Source organism: Ahaetulla prasina, chromosome 2, assembly GCF_028640845.1.
Source record: "Ahaetulla prasina isolate Xishuangbanna chromosome 2, ASM2864084v1, whole genome shotgun sequence".
In the NCBI taxonomy this organism is placed as follows: Eukaryota; Metazoa; Chordata; class Lepidosauria; order Squamata; family Colubridae; genus Ahaetulla; species Ahaetulla prasina.
In genome coordinates this window covers 128,053,588-128,074,519 of record NC_080540.1, presented here as the reverse complement: position 1 = coordinate 128,074,519, position 20,932 = coordinate 128,053,588, and the positions used below count along the sequence as shown (strand labels likewise).

General features: G+C 37.9%; 2 protein-coding genes across 2 annotated transcripts in view; both read right to left on the bottom strand.

The window, feature by feature from the left end:
• ST6GALNAC2 (ST6 N-acetylgalactosaminide alpha-2,6-sialyltransferase 2) overlaps window positions 1-16,799 on the bottom strand; it is a 42,294-nt gene extending 25,495 nt beyond the window's left edge. Inside the window, exon 1 of the mRNA XM_058170206.1 lies at window positions 16,519-16,799. Within this exon, the coding sequence (XP_058026189.1) occupies window positions 16,519-16,640 (122 nt within the window). The 5' untranslated portion in view covers window positions 16,641-16,799. The remainder of the gene's footprint in view (window positions 1-16,518) is intronic.
• Window positions 16,800-19,734: 2,935 nt separating this feature from the next.
• Window positions 19,735-20,932, bottom strand: part of ST6GALNAC1 (ST6 N-acetylgalactosaminide alpha-2,6-sialyltransferase 1) — a 42,955-nt gene continuing 41,757 nt past the window's right edge. The window contains exon 11 of the mRNA XM_058170205.1: window positions 19,735-20,197. Coding sequence (XP_058026188.1) covers window positions 20,187-20,197 — 11 coding nt within the window. The 3' untranslated portion in view covers window positions 19,735-20,186. The remainder of the gene's footprint in view (window positions 20,198-20,932) is intronic.

Here is a 20,932-nt window from a genome sequence, read left to right as displayed (position 1 = left end):
ACATATAAGACAGCATCTAATGTTTCTCCTATCTCAGGTACATAGACTTTACCTTCCCTTTTAACAGCAGATCGTTGACCATTGGTCAAACTAACGAATGTTTGCTTAGCTGGTCTCAAGCCAGAAAACGCTCATGGATTAATAGCAATAGGGAATATTCGTTGCTAGGGAATATTTGTGCCATAAGTAGGAGCCAGCAGTAAATGACTAAGAGAAAAATTTCTACATCATAACACAACTGAGATAGTTTATAAGCCTGTATATTCTGGTTAACTAGTTTGGTGTTTTGACCTTAGTGATCTGGCAGCTGCCTTTCACACAAAAAATTTCCATCAAGAATACTGTTCTTTACAAGATAATCCATGCCTAGTTGGATAACTGCATGGATTCTTCATATAAAGTTTCAGATATGGTTCAGTTAGCATGTTAAGCCTTCAGTGCAGAAGCCCCTGCAAATATTTTTTTTGTTTCTTAATATACAATTATGTACAATAATGTACACATTTCCATCTGGCCATCACAAAGGTTTTCTATACAACTTGATCTAGCTCTAGCCACACAAACATTGACATATGGTCAAGTCCTTAAATTGTAACAATTAGAATGGATTTCAAGAAACCCATCTCCACAGGCCTAGAGATTATAAATATATAAAAATTGAGAATTATTTCAAGTTAAGGTTACATTAAAATTTGGTAGTTCCCTAGACCTAAGCAAGGTAAACCTGAGTGGATTAAAAATGGAACAATCGGGACTATAAACTAGGTTCTGAAGTTAAAAATATCCCATAGAAAGGGAGTGCCAAATCACATTCATGTGTAGCCCACTAGAAGTTGATCTCAGCTAGAGGGAATATTTAAATGTTTTAGCTCTGGAATACAAATTCACTCTATTATCACTTAGATGGTAATTACAACCTCAGAACAGCAGCAAAATTTATCCCTGAGATAAAAGACAAAGCAGACAAGCAACCTATTAACAGATAATGGGTGAACCTGCAATAATTTTTAGTTGGCTTATTTACTAGCGAATCCAGCTACCTTGTATATAACAACAGGCTGCTTAATTGAGAGAAAATAAAGAATGCAAATAACTCATATGAATATCCAGGAAGAGACCATTAAAAAAGCAACAAGAAGCCATTGTTTCTAGCTGTTTTTTTTTAAAAAAAAACCAGAGTTTAAGACAATACAGCCAACCCTTTCCAGGATTCCAGAATCACAAGGGGAAATTGGTTCATTAAAAAGGGAATAATTAATTCAAACTATCAAATATAGCTGTTGAGTAATTGGCAATGAAATAAAGAAATAGAGTAAATGGCAGTATATTAAAACATGCTCCCTGCACAGGTTTTCGAGTATCCGTGCTTTCAAGTCAGTGTTGTATTCCCTGTAATTTTCTTGGGAAGATTTAGGAAATGGTTTGCCCTTGTCTGCTATCTGGGACTCAGAAACAGGCCCAGTGGTGGATTTCTACTGGTTTGCCCCCGTTCGGGTGAACCGGTAGTGGTGGCAGTGGGAGGCTCCGCCCACCCACCCGGACGTCATCATAAACGCTCTGCACATGTGCAGAAGCACCGCGCGCGAGCAAAACAAGCACACATGTGCACCGCTCGGAGTTCTGAACCAGTAGCAAAGATAACTGAAACCCACTACTGGACAGACCCTAACTATTAGACTATACTGGCTCCCTTTCTAGTATCTAGTCTCAATCAAAACAGGCAAGAGGCTGGTTCTCAGCTGGGATTGGACCTCCACATTCTGGATTTGGAGAAGGGGGGAGCTCTGCATAAATCACCATTTCTCAGTCCAAAACCCAAGCATGTTTCTAGGCCAGTCATGACTCACAGGTAGTAAGAGCTCTGGAGAACAAACATACATACAGTTTCATTCAAGTTGACTATTGCCAGTAAATTCTAAAAAAGACAGACCAACTTAGATATCTGAACAGGCAAAGGAAGATATGGGCAATTGGAAAGGAGAACAAATGGGGAAAAGGTGGACACATAGTTTAAATTTCTTAGCACCCACAAAATACCCTTTTTTAAACTGCAATATTTTTCCAACAGGTCATAATTTTCAAGAACATAGGCTAGCGATAATATAGCACCAACAATGCAATTTTCAAACTTGTCCATATAAAGATAGGATGACTAATGTAGTATAAAAATTAGAATGATCATAGATTTGAAGGGGACATAAATCTAGGCTGTCAAATCTGTCGGCAGATGAGGAAAAGTCACAATACCCCCAAAGTTTGAACAAGTACTTCTATGAAAACAATATTATTATTATTTACTTTATTCATTAAACATGAAACTCAAGTCAACTGAACATTAAACAATGCATCACAAATACCATTTACTGGTGCTAATGATTCATACTGGTTGCTGCCAACATCCTAGGTATCAACCAAGTACCTTCTTAAGATATATGATGTTCCAAATAGCGCAGTTTTTTGCAGTTCCGCTAGTGTTATTGCAGGAAGCTGCAATTTGTTGATGTATCTTATAAAATTCTTGGACATGGTACCAAGTGCCCCGATGACAATGGGTATTACTGTTACATGTTTCAGACATAGCCGTGTAGTTTATTGCCAGGTTGCAATACTTCATGATTTTTCCAGTTCTTTTTCTTTGACTCTGGCATCTCCTGGTACTGTGATGTCAATAAATTGTACGTTTTGGTTTTCGACAACTTGATATCTGGCGTATTGTGTTCCACATGACGATCCGTCTGTATCCGAAAGTCCCACAAGATCTTCACCTTCTCATTTGCTATAACTTTTTCCACTTTATGTTCCCATGACTTTTTGGTTACAGGTAAATCGTATTATTTTATACATAATGACCAGTGGATAAATTTAGCAACTCGGGCGTGTCTATCTTTGTAATAAGTTTGTGCGATTTTGCTGCATTCACATATTAAATGTGAAACAGTTTCGATTTTGTTGTTGCAAAGTCGGCAGTTTGGATTTTCGGTGGATTTTTGTATGTTTGCTTTTATGGCATTAGTTTGTAGTGCTTGTTCTTGAGCAGTGAATATCAAATCTTCCATTTCTTTCTTGATGGTTCCCATCTTAAGCCATGCCCATGTAAAGTTGTCATCACATTTTCCATCAATGTTTTTCAAGTGCTGTCCATACAAAGCTTTGGTTTTCCATCTATTTAATCTATCATCCCATCCAGCTGTTTTCCTTATATTCTGCCTTTGTTTCTCTTGTTTTTATAATGTTCTTCGTTTTCACAGCCTGCAGCAATTTTTCTGTACTTTGGACAGTATATTATTATGACAGTATACACAGCAAACGAGATAACTATGCTGGATTTCGTATCACAGATCACTAGTCAAACACTTCTCAAGCGTTTAGGACAGTGTGATGTATCGGCGAATTATGCGAGCAGATCCCAGTAAGGTGGCCTTCTGCAGCTGACCAATGGTAATCTTGTCAGTGCCAATTGCTTTTAAGTGCTTGCCTAGGTCTTTAGGCACAGCTCCCAGTGTGCCGAGTACCGCTGGAACCATCTGCACTGGTTTATGCCAGAGTCTCTGCAATTATTGTTGTTGTTGTTGAACTACGATACTCAAAAGGCAGGCAGCATTTGATGTAAACTTAACCAGCCAGCCAAACATGGGACAGGCAAGTTCAGCACTTCAGCTTCTAAGCAAAGATTGTTATCAGAGAGAAGTCTGAGGTTTGAAGGAGAGCCCTTAAGAAATTTAAATTGAACTCTCTTAAAGTTGGCAAAAGTGAAACATTGCTCTATCTGGACTCCCAAAGAAACTGAGCTAGTGATTTAGTCACAAACAACTTTATAGCTGCTAGTAGAAAATCAACTCCTTTCAAGTGGAAAAAGTGCAGAATAGTTGCTGACTTCTCTTTGGCCAACAAGGTCACTTAATTGACTTGAGCTTTCTTGCTTCCTGCAGTATGAAATATTGCACCTGGGGGGTTTAAACATCTAACCAGATCAATAACCTTACCGTCGATACTAGGTTTGCACATCCTTGGCCTTTTAGCAAAGACCATTAATTTTTACCTTTTGATAACTAATTCAAAGGTGAGTAGCAGCACAATATTGATTTAAGAGACCTAAGGTTTTCTTAAAGCCTAAAAGATAACGTAAGAGGTCATAACCTCAAGAATATACAATGGGGGGAAAAGCATTTCTCAATTAATTAAATGTCTGTAAAGTCCAAATCTTTAAGATGCTGAATAAATGAAGCACCTGAAAAAAAGTGTTAATACACTAACCTATTTAGCTTTCTTCTATGTTGAAAACTGATTATGTAGCTTTTTTTGTGGGTCACATCAGAATTGTTGTATATTTCATATACGAAGAAGTACATTTTTCTTTTCAGATCAAATCCAAAGTTGTCACTGAAATCAACAAAGTCTATGAAATTCTAGGCTTAATGGAATGTTTTTACCCAGCTCCAGTTCCCCAATCAATAATGGTGGATTGATCAATTCTAAACCCAGCTTGCTTCTCTTCTATTTTCCTGATTCAATCCTGGAATTTCCAACTTAATTATCTAGCATAGAGCTAAATAATTATGTCCAAGATATTAACAGGTCTATAGCAAGTGCTCAACACTGTCCCTTTTTTAAAAAGCCATTCCCCGGAGCCATTTCCCAGAGAACTTGGCATTATTGTCAAAGTATGCTAAAAGTGAAACAAGCACCCATCCCCACCAATAAGTTTTAGTTTTAACTAATGGTGCTGTGGTAAAATTATAACTTAGATGGACCTTTACCTCCTTTCGCTCAGTCTTTTCTTTTTCAGAGACTGAAGCTGACAGCAAACAGGTAATGAGCCAAAAGTTTAAAAATAATAATCACTATGCTTGTGTTGTGATGATAAATAGGCTTCCAGAACTTTCAGAGGGATAAAACAGACTATCAGAGGCATGTCTAGGCCAAAATGACCTGTGGTAATTGTCCAAAATTGGCTGTCTCCCTAAGTAGTAACAGACTGTTTTTATCCTTCAAGAGAGTTGATATTATTTTAGATCCAGAAGCACCTGACTGGTACAGAGTAGACACTTATAAAAATGCATTGTTCTATATGTATGGTACAATAATTCTCCTAGATGCTGGCACATTTTGTAACATTGGTATTCATTTAGTTTTATGTTATTTTTGTCAGAGTTAAAAATTCAGTTATTCATACCAAGCTTTTGCTTATGGTATTCACCAAGTATATTGAACTACAGCTATGACTACCAGATCTGGACTGCAAAAATCCTGATCATGATTAGAAGAAAGTGAAGTCAAACAGGAAAACCATCTCCTTGTTGCCATTTAACAGTCATCTGGATTTCTGCAGATCCTGGGAATTCAAAGGTATGCTGGCGATTGCAGCTGAATGGCATTTGATTGCATGAAGGATAATACCCTTAATTAAGTTGTGCAATTCATTAGTATGAGATACAGTGATAGTAGAACTCTCCAACTTTATAGTTGGAGAACTATAAAGGGGATTGAATAAATTCATTGAGGATAGGTCATCAACAGCTCTCAGTCTTGGAAACAATGGAATCTCCAAATTCCAGTTAAGGGTATATCTCCATCTATTGCTTGGAAAGCTCTCAAAAGACATGATTGGCCCCGGAGAAAAATAAAATGCCAGAATAATATAGGCCTTTACCTAAAGCAGCAAAGCTACTCTTAATATAATTCATATAACCAATACAAGACTCTGGATAAATTGTTAGGCTAGAAGAGTGATTGGATATATTGGACAAACAACGAAATAGTCTGAATTTCCAAGCAATGCTTTATAGCAGAGCCTCAATGACCGTGGTAAGGTATTATGTCTACAACCACCATCTTTGAAGCCCGACAGCCCTATTCACTTAACTTTATTGTTGTAAATATGTATTTTGAACATGTTAAAAATCATTGGCATTGTAGAAACAAATGTACTGTATATATAACGCTAGTCTATCACCAATAAGGATTTCATATTTGGAGTTAATAACTTAAACATTCTTGAAACACTGCAGTATTTTCATTTGCTTCTATGGCACACATTATGTTTAGGCAAATGTATAAAGAAAAATGTTAATTACAACTAGTTGAAATATACAAATTGGAGCATAGCCTCCGGATATTATGTCTTGCCAATGATTCTCAGAATTGATCAAATTCTTTTTCCTGGAGGGAAAAAAGTGAAGAAAGTATTACTGCATAAGGGAATGTTTAAGAAATGTAGGCTAGCAAACAGAGTTTAATATAATTTGACTTGCTCAAGCATCTTCCATATCACTTCCATGCTTTTAGAGGAAACTTAAAACTAACAAGAACTAAAATATAAGGTTTTAGCAGAATATCCATTAAGAAAAAATGTCCACTAAATGATGTCTTATACTGTTAAAACGTGGCTTAGATATATTTCTTGACTGCATATGTTGTTAGCCTTTCCAAGAATATATGCTTTGAATTAATATTTAATGAGACACATATTCTACTTTAAATTGTTGACTTATTGTAATGAGCACATTTGCAAAAATCACTCTGTGAATGAACTACTAAACTTTGATATAAACACTTAGATCAACGTTTATTGTAAAAAGAGATCAGAGTTTGGACAGATGGAAGGTTGGTATTCCAAATTATGTTTGCTCCATCACAATCATTCTTAGAATTACACAACAAATACAGGCCAGGGATAAAATGATTGGTGATAAACAGTACATCTGAAATCTATTAACTTTTTCATATTTTTTGCAGTCAGAAACAGGCTTAGCAACTCCAAAAATGAGGACGGGCAAGTATGGTAATCGAATTAGTTAATTATAGTTCACAACATGGTACTCTCAAAGTAATCTGCATCTTTGGCTAGTATACGGAAGCTTTTTCTCTTGCAATGTGGCACAAAAAAAGAAAGTCATTTGTGTTGTAAATCACATCAGTTTAATTGGACAATAAAATAAAACCTCAAATACTCAGGCAAGAACTACTGAGGAATGAATAATTTCCAGCCCTTGAAGACAAAGAAAAGGGAGTCAACCTATTTCCCAAAGCCCCTGAAGCCAGGACAAGAAGCAATGGATGAAAACTAATCAAGGAGAGAACCAACCTAAAACTAAGGAGGAAATTCCTGACAGTTAGAACAATTAACCAGTGGAATGACTTTCCTCCAGAAGTTATGGGGTGCTCCAACACTGGAGATTTTTAAGAAGAGATTGGACAACCATTTGTCTGAAATGGTATGGAGTTTCCTGCCTGAGTCGGACTAGAAGACCTCCAAGGTCCCTTCTAATCTATTATTCTGTTATTCCCCCATCTGCTCCACTGAAGCCTTGGTAGAAATCTTAATCTACTCCTCCCAAAACCTGTGAGAGTGGAATCTATGGAAAAATTTGATTTCCTCTCTCACTAGATTATTCGCATGCTTCGGGGAACACAGCTATTTCTTCCTGTAAGCCGAGAGAAAATATAATACAGGTCTTACAACCATTTGTTTAGTGGCCAAAGATACAACAGCAGTGAAGAAAGTGACTTGGAACCAGTCCCTGCATTTACGCCTGGTCTTTGCACTTACAACTGTCATAGCATCCCACAGTCACATGATCAAAATTTGGGCACTTGGCAACCAGCATTAATTTACAATAGTTGCTATGTCCCTGGGTCATGTGATCACCATTTGCAATCTTCTCAAAAGCAATGCTTCTGAAAAGCAGTCAATGGGGGGGGAAGTTGGATTTGCTTAACAAATCTGTGATTTACTTCCCTTGCTTAGTAAGAGATATTCTGACCCCAACTGCGGTCATAATTCAAGGACTATCTATAATGCAAGCAGGAGAGAAAGATATCATATCTCTTCCTCCATGACTTCCTCTTCCTAGATTTCTTTCTGTATGAACGAAGGCAAATATATGTGTCCCAGGATAATGTTGCAGGATCCAATCTGAGTTGGTCCCTGGGACCAGAGATTTTGTCTTCCAAGCTTTTGGACTAGTGCTGCAGCCCATCCTCTCTCTAGTTCCCTGACAATGGGCTCCAGCATGAGTCCAAACGCTTGGAAGACAAAACCTCTGGTCCTGGTGACTGACCCAAATTGGATTCTTTCTGGATTCTTCAAAGAAGAGTCCCATGCCTACATGTACTGCAAGGTAAACCTGAATGGTGTGGAAGTGAATAAAGGTGATTGAGCCCTACCTACTATGAGCTATGGACCTGGGCCACTAAATGATGCACTTCATGGCACATTAAAACTCTTCATGTGTGCTATGCAGCATGTTATCAAATCTTCTGTAATGTGTTGAAGCTGTCCAACAGATAAGTATGAGAACCAAGTGGAACCAATGTGGAAACTTCAGTAATTGCTGATAGAATATATAAATAGAGCACAACACACACAGAAAGAATTTGATAATTACCAAAATTCAAAAAAATCTGGTTTCTAGCTGACAGGAAGAAAGAACAATTTAAAAACTAACAGTTTGGCTTGCAGTAATTGAATTAAGAAGTATAACCAAGTATAAACATATGATTCCTAGATTAGAAAGTGTAGACAAAAGTTCCATTCCCAATTTAAATGGACCCCTTATACTGACAGAGCAAGAGATCCATTTAAATTAGACTGTGGAACTTCTGTCTATATATTCTAATTATTGGATTAGAGAAAGACATTTTCAAAAATGGTCACTCTACATGTTGGGTAATCTAGACAAGGGAAAAATGTTGGAAGGTAAAGGAAAGATCAGTGAAGGGCAAGTAGTAGTCCAAATAATCTGAGGACATTAGCTTGAAGAATGCTGGTATAAGTTTCAGCACCAAGAAAAAAGACTTTTAACTCTCTAAGTACTATAGGGCTTTTATTATTACGCTGCAATAGACTAAAGATACTCGGATATCATGGCCAAAGGGGATTCTATAGTTCTTAAACACTCTTCATTTTGGCTGTCAATGTTTCAGAGACACATTTAAATGACTCATAAGAAGATAAGAAACACCAAAGCCACATCACAGGCATTTAAAACTTGTAAGAAACATTCTAGTCTCCATTCTACTCTCAATACACCAGAAGCACATTTGTGGATGTTTTAATACTACCCTATTTTAGTTTGAATTCCCTCCGGGCACGTTATGCTCCTCAGATGAAAAGATTGCCCTAAAGTGTGCATTTCAATTATTACTTTAGAAATGGTTGTGGGAAACTCTCTTCCTAAGAAACCATGAGACCAAGAAACAAAAACTACCTCATTCATACACTTAGCATATGTACACACACACACAGCTTTGCATCTTTAAAGTTTGGTCTAAATACTTTGTTGTTTTTCTTGAGAACTGATTGTACCACTGCAAATTATGAATTTTGGTGAAGCCAGATGATAAAATGAAGGCACTGAAATAAATTTGTAAATAAGATGATATGCTAGAGATATTGCCTATTAGTCTCTACAAAATATAGTACCTGAGAAAAATCCCTGATTTCATATTTAAGGGCCTGGAAGTGTCCCTGAGAGCACATTTCCAAATGTGACTAAGTAGAGACACAGACAGATCTTGCTTTGTTACTTGAAGTACAATTCATTTCTGAACAGATGCAACATGGTGAGTTAGTTCAGATAAGAAGAATGTTACATGAGTCTGTAAGTAAGCTTACAGTAAGTAATTACTTAGTAAGTAATTTTGCGTAGCTTCTTTTCCAAAAACTCTACACTACTAACCAGAACATACAAAACATTTGCTAGACCTATTCTTGAATACAGCTCACCTGTCTGGAACCCATACCACATCTCTGACATTAATACAATTGAACGAGTCCAGAAATATTTTACAAGAAGAGTTCTCCGCTCCTCTGTAAACAACAAAATACCTTATACCACCAGACTTGAAATCCTGGGATTAGAAAACTTAGAACTCCGCCGACTCCGACAAGACCTGTGTTTAACACATAGAATCATCTATTGCAATGTCCTTCCTGTTAAAGACTACTTCAGCTTCAATCGCAATAATACAAGAGGAAACAATAGATTCAAACTTAATGTTAACCGCTTCAATCTTGATTGCAGAAAATATAACTTTTGTAACAGAGTTGTTAATGCTTGGAATACACTACCTGACTCTGTGGTCTCTTCTCAAACTCCCAAAAGCTTTAACCAAAAACTCTCTACCATTGACCTCACCCCATTCCTAAGAGGACTATAAGGGACATGCATAAGTGCACAAAAGTGCCTACCATTCCTGTCCTATTGTTTCCTTTCAATGTATGTGCTTGTATATAATGTTGTGACAAAGTAAAAAAAAAGTAAGCTAGTTGCTGCTATGTATCTTTAGCAAAATCAGAAAATCAGTATTTATTCATATTTCATCTAGGAGGGTCAGGATGTTTCATCTTGTAGTCTACAGTCCTCCTATAGCCAATGAACTATGAACTCATCATCTTTAAATCTAAAACTTGAAAGCCTTTCATCTCCTTTCCCTCCTTCTCTCTCAATGGCCACCATTCACAGCCCTACACCATTCACAGCCCTTTTTCACTGGGAAAAGCATTACGTTTACTATTCTTGCTGTCATAAAAGTATTGTCTTTAACAGAAATATTATCAAAAACTATTATCTATTATCTTGTCTTCCTCACTTCTCCAACCCCACTTCTCTATCAATGTTTTATCAACAGTTGAGCCAAAGGAAGAGGACACCTCTTTCATTTTTTCCATTAAGCATTAGTTGTTAATTCATTAAGCATTATACACACTTTATTTTAAAGAACAGTGGCAGGGATGCTTCAAAGTGAAAAGTTGGCATCCAGCCTCCTGTAATTTTACTCCCCAGATGGAACCAGAAGGCCATTTTAGAAGCAAAGATGGTAGGTATCTGGAGGCGAGGCTTTGTTCTGAAGCATTTTGAGACATGCAAAAAAGAAAGGAAAAGCTGGACAGGCAGATCTCATTACCACTACCTAATAAGGAAAGGTTTTGAGAATGGCAGTGAGGCAAGCAAGAGAAAGGTGGGGATGACTTGAGGGAAGGGAAAAAGTAAGCTGGGAAACCAAGATAGGGCTGCAATAGCTCAGGGTGTCTGCAAAAGCAATAGATAAGGAATGGCATGCCTGGCTAAAGGTCATGTGCTTGCTTCTGGGCATATGGAAGTTTTAGGGAAGTTTAAAAATGAAAGGGGGGGGGAATCAAAGAATGGGATGGCTGAATCTAGTAAGCTGTATGAAAGAGAGACAAAGAGTGGGACCCTAAGTAGGGATGCTGAGCGAGAGAAAGGACCAACTATTTGAAACAGTGAGATGCGTGCTTAGCCAATACATTTAGCAATGCACTAGAGAGTTGGGGAAAATTGCTTATTAATTTACATCATTTATTTTTCTGCAAAAAGGGCTTATGTAGGAGTATTTTTCTACTTCAAATCCCCTCTCCCGGTGGCTGCCTTTTGCTTTTGTAAGATTCTTTGTACTTTTACCTATAGAACTCCATGGGGAGGGGATGTTAAGAAAAAAATTGAAGCTGGTCTTCCTCTTGGTAATTCCTCCAATAATTTAACTGCAATACAGCAACAGCCCATCTAATCTAGGATTTTGTATCATACAATTGCCAACCAGATGCTTTTAAGAAGCTCACAAACAGGAACTGCTACTGAAGAGTTTGTTCTACAGTAGAAGTAGCGGATCATTCTTCCTTAATTTGTCTTGCTATTTTTAAAACTATTTTGACTGGTCACCAACCCACATCTGATAGCAATGATTTCTACATTTTAAGTATGCATTGTACAATGAAAAACACCTTTTTTGGAACTACGATGAAACAAAAGAGCTTTTGTCAGCAAAGTGAAGAATTACTAATAAATCTCTTCTTAGCAGACCTCAGGCAATTCTGAATTTCTGAACCAAATTTACTTCATCCAACATGAATAGTTTATGGTAAAAAAAAAAAGTCAGAAGACTTTAGGAAAGCCCTGAAAGACCTAGTAAATCTGTATGCCTTCTTCAGTTTAAAAATTCAGTTTAAAAAAAAAGGCAAAAAACAGTTGACTTTCTTTGTTTTTCTCCCAATTCTTAACTTCACTAGAAACTCTTAAACTTCAATATAACATAATACAACTGAAGTCAAATATATTTTACTCTAACCTTTTCAGCAATATATTTTTTAATATTACACTGAAAGGTAAAGGTGATAATAGTAATTTATTTTATATATTTTAATTATTAATTGAAATGACATGGTTGCCACTTGTCAAATAACACCAGAAAGTTACAAAAAAGGCTTTAAAAAGGCAGAGTCCTTGGTGCTCTCTGTGCTTGGTTGTTTCCTTGCAGACATTTGAATATCCAACTATTCAACATCATCAGTACTAGTAGGTATGGGATTTGCTCCCTGTTTATATACAGTGGCTTGCCTTGCCAGCATTAGTAGGAGTGTAGTCTTCTCCTTGGTAATTCCTTGATTACGGTATTGTTTTCTGTTTGTTTGTCTGTCTGGTGTTAATCCCTGCTTATTTATCTGCTTATTATTAACTTGCTTATTTAAAATAAGTCCTATTGGGTGACACTGTTAAATCGATGGACCTGGAACACACCAACCCTACCAGATCTTGTAGGATGGGCAGAGATAGTTGGAGACTAATGGTCCTGTAAATATATTCAGGTCCTCTGCCATGTAAGATTGGGAATAAAGTGAGGAAGGTCCAAGTCCATACTTAACTAGGGAAAGTCAGTGGTGAGTTTGAGCCAGTCACTATCATTCAGCCTGACTTATTGTGCAAGTTGTTTTAGTGGAATCAAGTTTGTAATCCAAAAATGACAATTACTATGACCACTAACAAAATGAGAAGACTATTAAATTAAATAGGGCTTGGACGTGGAATATTTAGAACAGAATAAAACAGAACAGAACAGAACAGAATAGAATAATTTTTTATTGGCCAAGTGTGATTGGACACACAAGGAATTTGTCTCGGTGCATATGCTCTCAGTGTATTTAGCAGCATTTCAGCCCTATAAAAGAACCTGCCTCTGCAATTTGCATTTCATATGTAATGTTCCCACTTTAGATGCTAGATTAGTTGCCCAGCCTTGTTCTTAGCTTCAGGTTTTTCACTTTCCTGGAGAAAATAATCAAGCATTAGACTCACAGTAGATTCTAACAGAGGTCTGTAAACTATCATTTTATGTCATTTTCCCACATTTAAAGAAGCATACTTTAAGCTTAATAAAAGCAAGGTCGCTCATAAATACTGTCTTACTTTACCACAGTTCTGAGGCATGTGATAAGGCTTCTCTGTAACTTTTTGATAAGGAGATTATGTAATACAGCCTTGAAATCCCATATCTCCCCAACACTTTGTTTACTACTAAAAGTTAAGAACAGTTTTTAAAAAATGGAATGGTAGAAGACTGACCCACAGCTTCCAATATATTATAAGGTTGTATGACCTTTTAAAATATAAATTTCATTTTACATTGAAAAAAGAATCATGAACTATGATGACCTAGATAAAAAAACAATTTCTTCATTCCCTTCAGTTTATAGTAGTCAAAAGTGCTAATCCATTCAGACAAGATTATAAAGTATTTTTTTGATACTACAGATTCTGTATACAATCATTATCAAAGTATTAATGGAATAATGTTTCCCAGTATGACTTTTTGAGTTTTTATAGAATACACACATCTTTCCTAGAAGTAATTAAGCAGCCAGTCAATCTCCAAAATTCTTTTGAAGTCCTGCAAAAGTGCACTTCATTTTACATTCTTATTAGAATGTAGCATATACAAGAATATAAAAAGTTACATTTATTATAACCAGGGTCACATTATTTGATGACTTCTTGATTGCTGCCACAGAAAATTTGACCACAATTACGGATACTATCATTAGAATCAGAACATAGAAATTGTGTGGGCCAAAGATCTGTCTATCTGGGATATTGTTGCAAGATAGGTAAAATAAATTGGTTCCTTAAATACAACACTACATGAATTTATCAAGGACAGATATAACCTAGAACTAAGGATAAATTTCCTGAGAGAACCAGTGGGACAGTTTGCCTCCGAAAGTTCTGGGTGCTCTGTCATTGGAGATTTTTAAAAAGATATTGGGCAGCCATTTCACTGGAACAGTATAGGATCTCCTGCTTGACAGGGGATTGGACTAGAAGATTTGCAAGGTCCTTTCCAATTGTTATTCTGTATTTTATGACAAGTGTCAGGGCCAATGTGAGACTGTACATGATAAGCATGACAAAATCTGAAAGTTCAATTGCTCTCAAAGGTAGGTGTTTCCCCGCTATCTTTAGTAAAGATAAAAGTTCCCCTCGCACATATGTGCGTTACCAACTCTAGGGGACGGTGCTCATCTCTGTCTCAAAGCCGAAGAGCCAGCGCTGTCCAAAGACATCTCCGTGGTCATGTGGCCGGCATGACTCAATGCTAAAGGCGCATGGAATGCTGTTACCTTTCCACCAAGGTGGTCCCTATTTTTTCTACTTGCATTTTTACGTGCTTTCGAAACTGCTAGGTTGGCAGAAGCTGGAACAAGTAACGGGAGCTCACCCTGTTACACGGCAGCACTAGGGATTCAAACTGCTGAGCTGCCGACCTTTCGATCGACAAGCTCAACATCCTAGCCCCTGAGCCACCGCGTCCCCACCCAGCTATCTTTAGGCCTACATAAAACTACACTGATTTTCTCCCATTAAGCTCATGCATTTTTCGTTCAGAATCCACTCAGAGATACTGTTTTGCAAGTTTTTCTAGGATCAGATTGTTTTTTGGTGTTGTGGTTTTTGTAATTATTCCCTTCCATTAGATAGGTTGAAACCAAGTTTATAAACAATTGGAACAACTGGAGTACAGCCAGGATGGATTGAGATAGGTTATGCTATAAGCATATTTTGTAAGAATGGGAACATTCTTTCCTCTCTGAATGTATTTTCAAGAGTCATCAAACAGGTGCAGAAAGCTTTTCTGAGATCTAGGAAATAAAAGGCTCAATGAAGGTTTACTTGTGGTTTTATTCATTTATGTATATAGTGTCTATCAGAGCAAGCAAGAACTTTTCTTTTAAAAATAACACTCTTTAGAATTATATTCTGCTTTAAAATGTGGTAAGAATCAGAGTGGACACTGCTCCCACTTGCTATCTTGGCAGGAAAGAAGGAAGTATTAGTTCATACATCTTTATGTGAATATAACATTGTAATCATTTTTTAATTTTGCAAAAAAAAAATTGAGTGTGTGTGATATGGAGAATAGGTAAAGAAATGGCCACTGTCATTTACAAAGTTTAAAAAACCCAGCTGACATGACTATCTTGTCCACAAGGAACCTCCACAGACCATTCAGGCTTTTTTTTCTTAGTGATCTCCAAATATGCTGGATCAACTATTTCACTCATTTTAAAACTCCAAAAGCTCAAAATCTAGGAAGGCATGTATAAGAGGATACACAATGCAATAATCGTAGAGGAAAAGGGACCTTCCCAAACATTTTCTTTCATTACCCAAAACTGCTTATCAGAAAGTCCTTTTTACCCAATGTAGGCAAAACACTTTAAGGCTATTTAAATATCCCTGTTGTGATTGGTTAATGGGTTTGTGTGTCATTACCCAAAAGAACATACCTTTTTCCCAATTTGGGGTAATTTACCCAGGTTTGGGAAGCACTGAACTAAATGTTTAAACTCTACTTGGTTTATAAAACAGGCACCCTTCCCCAAAAAGTATATGTCTAAAGTAATTGATAATACACTGTGTGATTTCTCCTTGACCATATCTTTTGAAACATCATGAGCCACCTCCTATTAAATTTCTATATCTTTTTCCCAACACCGAGGGTAAAGGGTTTTTTTAGCGTTAAGTCCATTTGAAACTTCTCTACCTACATGGATTCTTGATTACAAGCAAAGAAACCATAGAACTTACTACTCGCTCAAGGCTAGACCACAAATATGAGGTAACACAATTCTAACCCTTACCACAAAGCTTTCCTTTACCTGCGGCTCCCAAATATGTTGGGATTACAATTACTAGCCACTATGGGCTGTTAGCCACGGTGGCTGGGCATTCTGGGAGCTGTAGTCCACACACATCTGCAGGACGCAGAGTTAGGGGAAAGCCGATTATCGTTACAATATATTCAAAACCCTTCAGCTTAAAAGAAAAATACGAAACGGGTTCTCTGAATTATGGGTTTGCCTACTTTCGAAACTTTTAACATCTTCCTCGGGAGGCTGGTAAAGAACATTAAGTAGTAGCTCCACCGCCTTTCTGGCTGCTTTGAGCGCTTTGTTCTTCCACAGGGTTGCAAAGCGCTACTTCAATGGCACGCGTGTGCATTTGTTGGTTTTCACACACACACACACACACACACACACACAAATGTTTAAAAAAATGAATTACACCTTGCTTCCCCACCGTCACTCATCTTACCCAGCACCAAAGTGGCTGCCCTGGCTTTCGAGCAAGTCTCCTATTCCTAGCTACCAACAGCGTTGAGAATCGTCGTCCCCCCGCCCCCAGCCTTTGATTTTGAAAGATACCCTCTCCCAAATCTTCTTACCTGGCCGCAGTCCCGGCGCAGAGGGGCGAATCCGCCGTGTAGTAATGTCCGAGGAAAATGACAGAGAGCCCTAATCCTACCAGGAACAAAAGGCAGAGCCTCTTCCTCCGGGGAGACCCCATTCAGGAAAAGGAGGACGCGCTGAGGGGAAAAACGCGCCGCCAGCGCCGCGCGGACTCGTCTAACTAACGAGGCTGGAGCACCCTAACTCTGACTAGGGAAGAAATCAAATCACCTCCACTCTCCAGCGACGCCCCCCCCCCCGCCCCAAGCTTTAAACAGCGGAGGCTTTATCTCCTCCTCCCTCCTCCTCCTCCTCCTTCTTGCTCTTTGGAAAAGTTACGGAGCTCAGAGGAGAAAGGTCTTCCTCCAGAGCCCGGGTGTTGTGCCTTGCCTTGCCGCAATAAAGACTTTGGACTCGCCTGCTTTCTCCCTGCCTTTCCATCTGTTGCTCGCTGCTTGACGCACCTTCAGCCGGTTAGCTAAGAGAGCGAGAAAATGGGGGGCGGAGGGGAGAAACGCCGCGCCAGAGTAACTGGTTCGGACTCGTTTGCAATGGTGGTGGTGGGGGGAGGGCGACGCTCCTGAGAGCTGGTTTAAATCATTCCCTTCGAAGCCCCTTCTCTTCTTTCACGTCGACCTTGGAAAGAAGTAGTACGATAAAGATGTTTCACCGAGATATAAACCGGGCGGTTTTTCTAGCGTCACCGGTTTACTCACACTTTGCAGTTTGCACGGATCGATGGAAAACGCAAGACTGGGGTACATCCGGAAATGAAAAGCTGCGGCGTGAATTCACCCAACTGCTGTACTACAATGCATAAAAGTGAGATGGGGGTGGGGGAAGACAGCGGAGAGAAACTTCTTTGAGAGTGTGCTTAGTGGCAGTCACTTAGTGAACGATCCGATACTATAATGCCGGCTTGACTTGCCCAAGAGAGCAGTCATTAGAAACCAACAGCGAACGACGGTCGCATAGCGAAGGCCTAACGTCGAACGAGGAAATTGAGGGATTTTCTGCCAACCTCTAAATGCTTAAGCACCCTATGAACCAATCAGTACTCTATACAGCTGACCAATAGGAGAGTGCAAAGAATATCATTCAAGTTGCCCCAGTTAGAGTTGTCACCTGTTTTGGAGGTTCCAAGAAAGAAAAAAGAAATATATATATATATATACACTGCTCATGTCCTCATTTCCAACCCTGTTTGTATTTCATGGGTGTATTTGGTTGGTTGCAAAAACAAAATTGCCATCCCAAGTTGATACTGAGTGGAAACTGGATGCAAAAGTTTCTTTGTTCATTTATAAACGGTTTACCGTCTACAAGAAAATGAAGGCATGGTAACCATTTTGCAAATGTGTTTATGCTCTATTGCTATAGCTATTGTAGTTCTGAGTTGATGGAGAGGAAGAATATCTTAAAAACAGCAGGCCGAGGAAGCGAATCTCAGTGGAAGGAGGTGCTGTCAGACACAAAAGCGAGAATGAAATTTTCCAAGCTGAATGCTTTACTGTTGACACGTGTAGACAAAATTGTCCCAGATTAAAGACTGAATCTACAATATACTCTGAAGTATTAAAGAGCGGCTGCTGTTACCTTCTTACTTACATACATGAAATGCGGACTGAATTACAGTATTTTTTACTTCTCTGGAATGCATCTCTTCTCTCCTGGGGATCCATCTCTTCACTACATTCCATCACAGGTATAATCAATAAATAATAAATGATTAAAATCTAAGGATCAAGAGGCAGAATGAAGTCAACAGTTCCCACTAATTAGGAAAACAGGAGAGATGTGCAAAACACATTTCTGGAGATGTGAGATTCTGCATGTGTTTGGCAGTTCATTAGATGATAATACTGTAACTGTACGTTACCGAAGATCAGCAGAGCCAGCACATTACAAAGAAAACACCAATGAACTATTTCAAATAAACTTCAGTAGATCCCTCATCTTTCAAAAATTGCTGTGTAATTGCACAGGGATAGAGTTGGTTCTGAACCTGTGCCAAGGATATGGTATGGAGGTGTTCTTAATACTGCCTAAGGAGTGGAATCTTAAACTGGAGCTGAGGGGCTATGTTCTATCCTCAATCAAATCAGATTGCTGATGACACAGCCCTCCAGATCGGTGGTGAAATCCCCCCTCACACCCCTACACCCGCACAATTCTATCCGATTCGCTAAACCAGTAGCGCCAGCGTCGGGAAGCTCCACCCACCTGCTGGGATGTCATTACATCCCTTTTTTTACCAACTATGCATGCGCAGAAGAGACAGGTGCGCTGTTCCCAAACCAGTAATGAAGGTAAGTGGATTTCATCGCTGCTCCAGATGATCATTTTTATTTTAGTTCTACCAGTCTTGCATTTAGAACTATTCCAGTATCATAATAATCATAATAATTTATTAAACTTGTGTGCCTCCTGACTCCCAACAACTCTGGGTGATTCTAACAACAGAACTGATATCATTATAGGATTGTTGTTTTTCCTTGCTTCTAAATATCTTGTTTGCATCTTCAAATAAAGTTGCTTCCAAAAATTATGGGAAGATAAAGGGTGTGTGTGTGTGTGTGTGTATATGTATATATGTGATAAGGTAGTATGCATAAGACCCTCTCCCAACTTTTTTCCCACCACAGCCTTATTGGATAAGTCAGGCAGATAAGTACAGGTAGAGTATTCCTAGTGTATATTATGGGGAGGGAAGCTTCCAGTGCTCTAAGGATCAAATCCACCCTTCAATTCATCCTGAGGAAAACTGAGTGCTTCACCTTCTATTTGATGGTGTAAGAATTGCTGATGTTCTCAACTACAGTAAAGCATGGAGTCAGAATATAAGATGCAGTCTCAGTACATTTGTCAAAAAGTTAATGGCAAAATAGTCTTCCTCGATTTGAGAGAAATAAGCAACTCTAGAGCTAGTTATAGCTGGAACATACAAAATTAAGATAAATATTTTTATTTTATTTTTTATTCAAAAAGTTTTACAGAAAATTTTTTTTCCCTTTCCCCCCCCTCCCCTCCCCCCTCCCTTCACAACCCCCCTCCCCCCCCCGAATTCCCGGATCGAGCACAAGGTATAGTTAAAAATAAAACAAACATATGGTAAAAAAATTTCGTCCCAACTTAATTATACCCCTACAATCATCAATTCCTAACTTCCCCCGAAAACAATCAAAAATAATACATCATAATCATTCAAAAACAGTCTGATAACTCTTAGTCTGATATCTACTTTGAATATAATCAATCCATTTTTCCCATTCCTTTAAGTATCTTTCTTGTGTATTGTCTTTCAAAAAGGCTGATATCTTCGCCATCTCAGCCAAATTGGCAACTTTCAATATCCATTCTTCTATTGTAGGTACTTCTTTTTTCTTCCAGTATTGTCCTATTAATAATCTTGCTGCTGTTATTAGATTTAAAATCAATTTAGTCTCAATTACTGTACAGTCCGTAATAATTCCCAACAAAAAAAATTGCGGCAGGAACTTTATCTTCTTTTTCAAAACATTTTGTAAAATCCACCAAATTTTTATCCAAAAGGCCTTTATATCCTTACAAGTCCACCAAATATGAAAATATGTAGCATCATCACAATTAGATCTCCAACATTTTGCTTGCATATCTGGGTACATACACGATAACTTCTTAGGATCTAAGTGCCATCTATAAAACATTTTATAAAAATTTTCCCTCAGATTCTGTGCCTGCGTGAATTTAACATTTCTAACCCAAATTTTTTCCCAAGTTTCCAATAATATTGGCTCCTGAAAATTTTGTGCCCAATTTATCATACAGTCCTTTACCAAGTCCCTTTCAGAATCTGTTTCAAGTAACACATTATACAATCTCTTTATATGCTCCTGAGACTGATTTCTAATTTGCTTTACCAAATTTCCCTCGTTCTGCTCTATACCAATTTTCTGATCTTCCTTCCATCTAGCACGTAGTTGCTCATAGTGAAACCAAGTATAATTTTTCCCTTCTTCTTTTAGTACGTGCAGAGATTTTAATTGCAAATTACCTCTTTCAGTATACAAAAGATCTTTATATGTAATCATTTCCTGATTCTGTTCTATATTTATATTCTCTATTGTATGTCTAGGACTTGCCCATATAGGAACCTTATAATTTAGTTTATAAGAGTATTTTTTCAAACCAGAAGAGCAGTTCTTAACACATGATTTTTAAAGGCCTTATCCACTTTTTTGTCATAAATTAAATATGCATGCCATCCATATAGCAAGTCATAACCTTCTATATTCAAAATTCTTTCCTCCGTTAAATTAAACCAATCACTTATTGCAGAGAGAGCAGCTGCTTCATAGTATAATTTAAAATTGGGCATTTTTAAACCTCCCCTTTCCCGAGAATCTTGAATTATTTTCATTTTAACCCTAG